At 44.3% G+C, this 6,354-nt stretch overlaps 1 protein-coding gene across 1 annotated transcript; it reads right to left on the bottom strand.

The window, feature by feature from the left end:
• Positions 1–472: 472 nt before the first annotated feature.
• LOC139422341 (WAP, Kazal, immunoglobulin, Kunitz and NTR domain-containing protein 2-like) lies at positions 473–4,641 on the bottom strand. The gene is made up of 3 exons (XM_071173541.1): positions 4,157–4,641; positions 2,829–3,145; positions 473–2,434 (listed from the first exon to the last, which is right to left on the bottom strand). The coding sequence occupies exons 1-3, from the start codon at positions 4,373–4,375 to the stop codon at positions 1,225–1,227; spliced, it is 1,746 nt and encodes a 581-aa protein (XP_071029642.1). The 5' UTR covers positions 4,376–4,641; the 3' UTR covers positions 473–1,224.
• Between the last annotated feature and the right edge of the window lie 1,713 nt (positions 4,642–6,354).

Below are 6,354 nucleotides of genomic sequence, written 5' to 3'. Positions count from 1 at the left end.
CAGACAGACAGACAGACAGACTGGCAGACAGACACCTGCTGTCAGTCATTTTACAGGTATAGAAGCATAGCGCAACACAGAGATAAGAAGTGGATATTCTTTCAAAGGTTCATTTTTATTTCTTTACCATTGTGTTATGAACATCTTTATCATTTGGATTTACAAAATAACATAACATAAGTCTGTCCATTATTGAATTGGGTGTAGCTCTAAAAGGAGGGGATAAAAAATAAATAGGATGTTAAGAACAGAAGTTCATATACTGTATAAGCAATCATGGACTACAAAGTGGTTTCTAGTGGAATCAAAGGAGTTGTTTGATCCACGAGCTTTACATGACATTATCGTGAGCTCAAGCACTCAGAATATATATTACAAAATGTCTCTTTCAGGATAGCATAGATACTTTAAGTCAACATAATATAACATTCATATTAACCAAGGCACAGAGTTTAGCTATCTGTCAGGCATTAGTACATTCATATTAACCAAGGCACAGAGTTTAGCTATCTGTCAGGCATTAGTACATTCATACCAAGATAAAACATTTGAATTAAAAATATTATTCAAAGAGCCATTTTAGTTTAACTAAAATATTTCCAAGGTAAGCGCTTGATATAAGTCACCACTACAGTACTATATACGGACAATTAGCTCTCCTTTCAGAAAGTGAATCCACACAAAGTATAAATCTGTCGTTGTTTTAAATATACAGGTACCTCCAGCCATTTCCATAGTACAGAGGAGCCCCAACACTTAATGTCCAAACTTCAGAGTGAAGGAGAGAGACGAGAATCTGGAATCAGCTAACAGCAGCCGTCATCTGAGAAAGTCATGGATCTTCTAGATATCTACTGTATATGGGGAACATCTGAGTGAAGGAGATAGCCAGTGGAAAATATGACAAAATGCATACAAAATGTGTCTTCTGTGGAAACTAAAGAGAAGGTCATGGGTAGGGAAACAGCTTGCCGGATCAGTGTTAAGGTATTGGTTCAGTCCCCACCTTTAGGAGAAGGAGAAAGCAATAATCAACCAAAGCCATCATCCGGCTACTGAATGGTAAGAAACTTTGAAAAAGTCCCAGTCTACTCTTCTAGATATCTTCCCTACTGGATAGTGGGGAAATCTCAGACAATAGCTACTACTGGATGCTAGAACCAGTTTGCTTTTCTTGATATAGACAGCTCTTGTACAGGATAGTGGGGATCTCTCAGAGAGTAACTACTGGTTTGTTGGGAACTCTTTGAGAAAATCACAGGTTTTCTTGTGAATGACCTCTCGGAGCTTCCTGACCCTGCGTGCGGTGGAGCTCCCCACGAAGCTGTCGGGCTGCAGCACGGCCATGCCGTTGTGGACGTCTCCCATGATGATGAGCTGCCCGTTGGCCATGGTGATGTTGGGGCACGGGCAGTTCCAGTCCATGTTCATCAAGGTCACCTCCAAGGGTTCCTGGCCGAAGAACTTGAGGCCCATTTTCTCGTCCTTTAGGATCTCCTCCACGGTGATCAGGGCGTGGCCCGAGTCCTGTTCTTCAGGCAACTCTGTCACGCGCCCCAGGATTATGAAGTCGCTCTTGCAGAAGCTGGTCACCATCTTGCCCCGCGGTTTACACATCTTACAGTTATGGTTCTTCGGAAAAGGACACATCTCCTCGCAGGCCTCTTTGGATTCAAAGTTGTTTTCATTGCCTCCACAGCCGCCCCAGATGAAGGACTGGCACTGTTTGAGGGTGCTGCTGTAGGCCCAGCGGGGCTCGTAGGCCTTACAGGGTCCCTGCAGGCTGGGGAGAGAGCAGGGAGCCGACAGCTCTGCCCCGCACGACAACATGCATGTCTCGTAGCTGTCAAAGTGGTTGCGGTTCTTGTTGCACTGGCTGTAGGTGAAGGTGAAGCAATTGTTCCTCTTGGCTTCGTAGTACCAGCTTATGCTCTCCTCCCCACAGTCGTCACTGTCCGGCCCCTTCAGGCACTCTTCGGCGGGGAATGGGAATGGGTTGGTGGCATTCCCTACCTCACCCTCCTTCTGGCCTGTGTCTCTCTGGATCACCGACAGTGGGTAGTGGGAGGTCACAGACCCCCCCAGGTTTTTGGCCGTGCAGGTGTAGATGCCGGCGTCCTGTTGCTGGGCATTGTAGATGACCAGCTGGCCGATGTTGGTGACCACTACGTTCCCCTGCACGTGATTGGGCCTCATCACTGTGTTCTCCTTGCCCTCCAGCTGCTTCTCCCAGGTCACCTCCGGACTGGGCTTACCTGACACTTCGCACAGGAAGCTGGCTGTCTCGCCCACGAACACAGCCTGCTGAGTGGGGTTGCTGAGCATCATTGGAGGATGGATGTCAGCCGGGGGGGTGGTCTCAAGGAGGGCAGTGGTTGGCCGCAGGGTGGTCTCCATGGGCAACGGGCTGGTGTTTGGCCAGGTGAGGTGGTACCTGCAGAGGTGATGTCAGAGAGAGAAGAATAGATGAGTTACCACAGTAATGTAATCTACCTTGAGCTGGGTGTGTGATAGACAAAGGTTGGTACAAGAAACTCAAATGCATAAAACAAAAGCTAAGTGAAACGCTAGATTGAGTGAGCATTACTCCTGTGTATCTACAGAGGAATACAGATCTCATACAAATACAGAAATATAGGGTTATTATGTCTACAGTTATAATTCAGAATCCCATCTATTCATTTTCAGTTCCTGTTACCATAGAGATGGATATCAACATAACAAAGCAGTCATAGCACAACAAAACAGTAAACACCGCAGTCTATTCAGAACTTTTCTGTTAACATGTGATTAATATGGGAGTCTATACATAGATGTTTCCTGTTTACCTGCAGGTGACCACAGAGATAGAGATGCCCTTGGAGCAGGCCTCTGCATCCATGTAACACTTGTTGTAGTAGGTCATACCGTCTGAGGCACATGTGAAGTGGGGCTCTCTCTCACAGCGGTCCCGGCACTTACACACGGGCTGGCCCTCCCAGATGTCACACTCGGAGCCCTGCTGCGTACACATGAACTTGTCACACTTGACCCCTTTTGGCATGCCAACCGGCCCCTTCTTGCCCTTAATGTCCATGTAGCGCGCCGCCACACAGCTCTTGTTCCCACACACGTTGTTGCAGCATTTCTCAAAGTTTTCACAGTCCTTGGGGGTGATAGGGGATACATGGGAGGTGTTCTGTTAGGATCAGCATGTTTCAGTTCATTATGCACTCAGGGAACATATAGGATGTTAAGGAACTTGAGAGTGATGCACTTTCTAATGTAATGAAACAATACTATGCAATGTGAGGTTGGTATTGTAGGCTATACATTTTACATGCTTACTTCTCAATATCTCATAATGCAGAGTAATTAAAAGTTATTAGATTCAATATTCATGGGTGGCAGGTAGCCTAGCGGTTAAGAGTGTTGGGTCAGTAACTGGTATGATCAGGTAGCCTAGCGGTTAAGAGTGTTGGGTCAGTAACTGGTATGGTCAGGTAGCCTAGCAGTTAAGAGTGTTGGGTCAGTAACTGGTATGGTCAGGTAGTCTAGCGGTTAAGAGTGTTGGGTCAGTAACTGGTATGGTCAGGTAGCCTAGCGGTTAAGAGTGTTGGGTCAGTAACTGGTATGGTCAGGTAGCCTAGCGGTTAAGAGTGTTGGGTCAGTAACTGGTATGGTCAGGTAGCCTAGCGGTTAAGAGTGTTGGGTCAGTAACTGGTATGGTCAGGTAGCCTAGCGGTTAAGAGTGTTGGGTCAGTAACTGGTATGGTCAGGTAGCCTACCGGTTAAGAGTGTTGGGTCAGTAACTGAAAGGTTGCTGGTTTGAATTATTGAGCTGTCTAGGTGAACAATCTGTTGACAACAAATGTAATATTGTGGGCATATACACCAGTGTCTGCTATTTCCAAAAACTGTAGTCTATGAACACGTATCTGATTGAGGAGATCTTCAATCTAATTCAAAGAGAAATTCAGGAATAAACAACAGAGGCAATGTGGTCACAAATGAATTTGAATGGCCAAAAACAGTGCGCAGTGCGCATGTCCCACTTATCTCCACCTTTCATTCCATGAATTAAATTGCAGAAACTTTATGTAGAGAAACTTTTGACAGACTAAAGTGTCCCCTATTTGTCTCCAGCCCGCGAGGAAAACTGATCCCAGAAACTCACCCGGTCCAACTCGCACTCGCGCATACAGGTGCTCATGGCGTCCACCCACAGGTTGGGGTTCATCTCGTTGGGGCACATGCCCGCGTGAGAGTACACCACTTTGTTGGGCATGGACATTGGCATCGCTTTCACCCTCACACAGCTGTCTATGATCAGGAGCAAGACGTAGCACTGTCCAAAGAGAAACCAGATCCATCGAGGAAACAACATCCACCACATATCCAGCGCGTAACGGGACTTTCACAAGGATCCCGAAGAAATAAAACAAGATCCGAGGAGCGTCGAAGTTAGCAAATTTTCCCGATGAGTGCAAAACTATTAAATGGTCATAAATGACAAAGCCAAAGGGAGAAATTAAGTTGAAATGTAAAGTCAAATGTGATTAAACGGTCAGGAAGACGTGTGGTCAGTGCGGAGTGTTGCTGCAGTGAAGAACTCCGTCAGTCCGCAACGTTTAATAGTCTGGAGAGATTAGGTGGTATTTGAACCCTATTACTTAAAATCTAACTACATGAATTACAGTGGCTAGTCTACCCCGACAGCAAATCCCAGGCGAGTTACAGTTCTGATGAAAATATTAAAAAGTCCGTAGCAGCAGCAGGCTCGAGCAGGGACCTCCGGCAAAATACCTGTGCTGTGCGCGTGTGGTGCGCAAGGCGCGTGTTGACACCTTTTCCCCCTTTGTGTGAATAGTTGGACCACCTTCATTGTAGCCCACTATGCAGTACTGTAAATGTGGAAAACATACTGTGGTAACATAAAAACAAATTATATTCATACTGATACAAGTATTTTTATATTAACACAATATTTACTCTTGTGTTGATACACATGTAGGTATTTGGATAATAATATCTAAACAGTTAACTATCTGGATCAATATGGCCTTATTGAACACATTGCATAGTGCTTTTTTCAACCTTTCCCAGGAGTGGGTTTACATCTTCAGAGATGAATCAGTAAAACCATGTGGAATGAGCTTAATACATCCATAATACTTGCCTGGGGAAGGCAAGGGTCGAATTCTTGGAGATCTTTGCTCTGAGACTTCTCTCCTGCTACTGTAGGTTATATGATACTCGGTGGAATGTAGCCTAGCAGTTAGCGCATTGGGCCACTAACCGAAAGGTCGCTAGTTCAAATCCCAGAGCCGACAAGGGACGTGCTCTTGAACAAGGGACTTAACCCTAAAATCTCCAGGGTCGCCATAGACAATGGTTTTCCCCACTCTCCAAGGGTGTCTCAGGGAGAGTTGCGATATGCAAAACACATTTCCTATTCACAGAGTTGTAATATGCAAAACACATTTCCTATTCACACATGCATATAAAACACACTTGTACATGTGTGAAATAGGACAAATATAAGCACTGACTAAATTATGATGACTATTGTAGGTCGTACTATACTGTATGAATGGGTCACACTATGGGTCTCCTGGTGATGGCACCATACCCAGTGATATTTTTCACAGACACAGTATTTTGTCACCAAGCTTGGGTAAGTTACTTTCTAAATGTAATCAGTTACAGTTACTAGTTACCTGTCCAACATTTTAATCAGTAACTTAACTTTTGGACTACCCAAACTCAGTAACATAATCGGATTACTTTCAGCTACTTTTGGACTACTTTACCTTTAAGAGGCATTAGAAGAAGACAAAAATGATCCATCAAATGCATTTGGTGTGTCATCATAGTCGTCTCTGACGTGTGATCAGACTCCCTCAGCTGCAACAAACTTAAACTTGCTCCTTTTTCAATGCTGAATTGAATATCATTGAGAAAACAGATAGATGGCATAATGTATTTGTTTTCACAAACATCCTCTCTGAATTTTAAAGTAATCCAAGAAGCAATCGTCTATTCTTTTTCTAAAGTATCTGCAATCTGATTACAATATTTTTGCTTGTAACATAATTGATTACATTATTATTATTTTTTTATGTAATCAGATTACATGTAATTTACATGTAACCAGTTACTCCCCAACTCTGCTTGTCATCCTGGGGTCAAAGGTTTGTATTGAACTCTGGAGAACGCTCACACATCTCCCTACTTGGCCACTGATGAATATGCCTCATGATTATGGAAACATCAGCAACACCTTGATCCTCTGTCATAAGACCTGTATAACACTGACAGAACCTTGGCATGACACGCTATAAACAGTCAACAGAGGACTCAATGAAGAAATTA

The sequence above is a fragment of the Oncorhynchus clarkii genome, chromosome 12 (genome assembly GCF_045791955.1).
Source record: "Oncorhynchus clarkii lewisi isolate Uvic-CL-2024 chromosome 12, UVic_Ocla_1.0, whole genome shotgun sequence".
Taxonomy (NCBI): domain Eukaryota; kingdom Metazoa; phylum Chordata; class Actinopteri; order Salmoniformes; family Salmonidae; genus Oncorhynchus; species Oncorhynchus clarkii.
This window is presented reverse-complemented; position numbering and strand designations above follow the sequence as displayed.

Bases quoted from the DNA above. Each gene is read 5' to 3' on its own strand.
- LOC139422341 (XM_071173541.1), bottom strand. From the start codon at position 4,375: ATGTGGTGGATGTTGTTTCCTCGATGGATCTGGTTTCTCTTTGGACAG. The intron at 3,146-4,156 runs GTGAGTTTCTGG...ATCACCCCCAAG, and splicing joins GCGAGTGCGAGTTGGACCGG to GACTGTGAAAACTTTGAGAA. The intron at 2,435-2,828 runs GTAAACAGGAAA...TCACCTCTGCAG, and splicing joins ATCTCTGTGGTCACCTGCAG to GTACCACCTCACCTGGCCAA.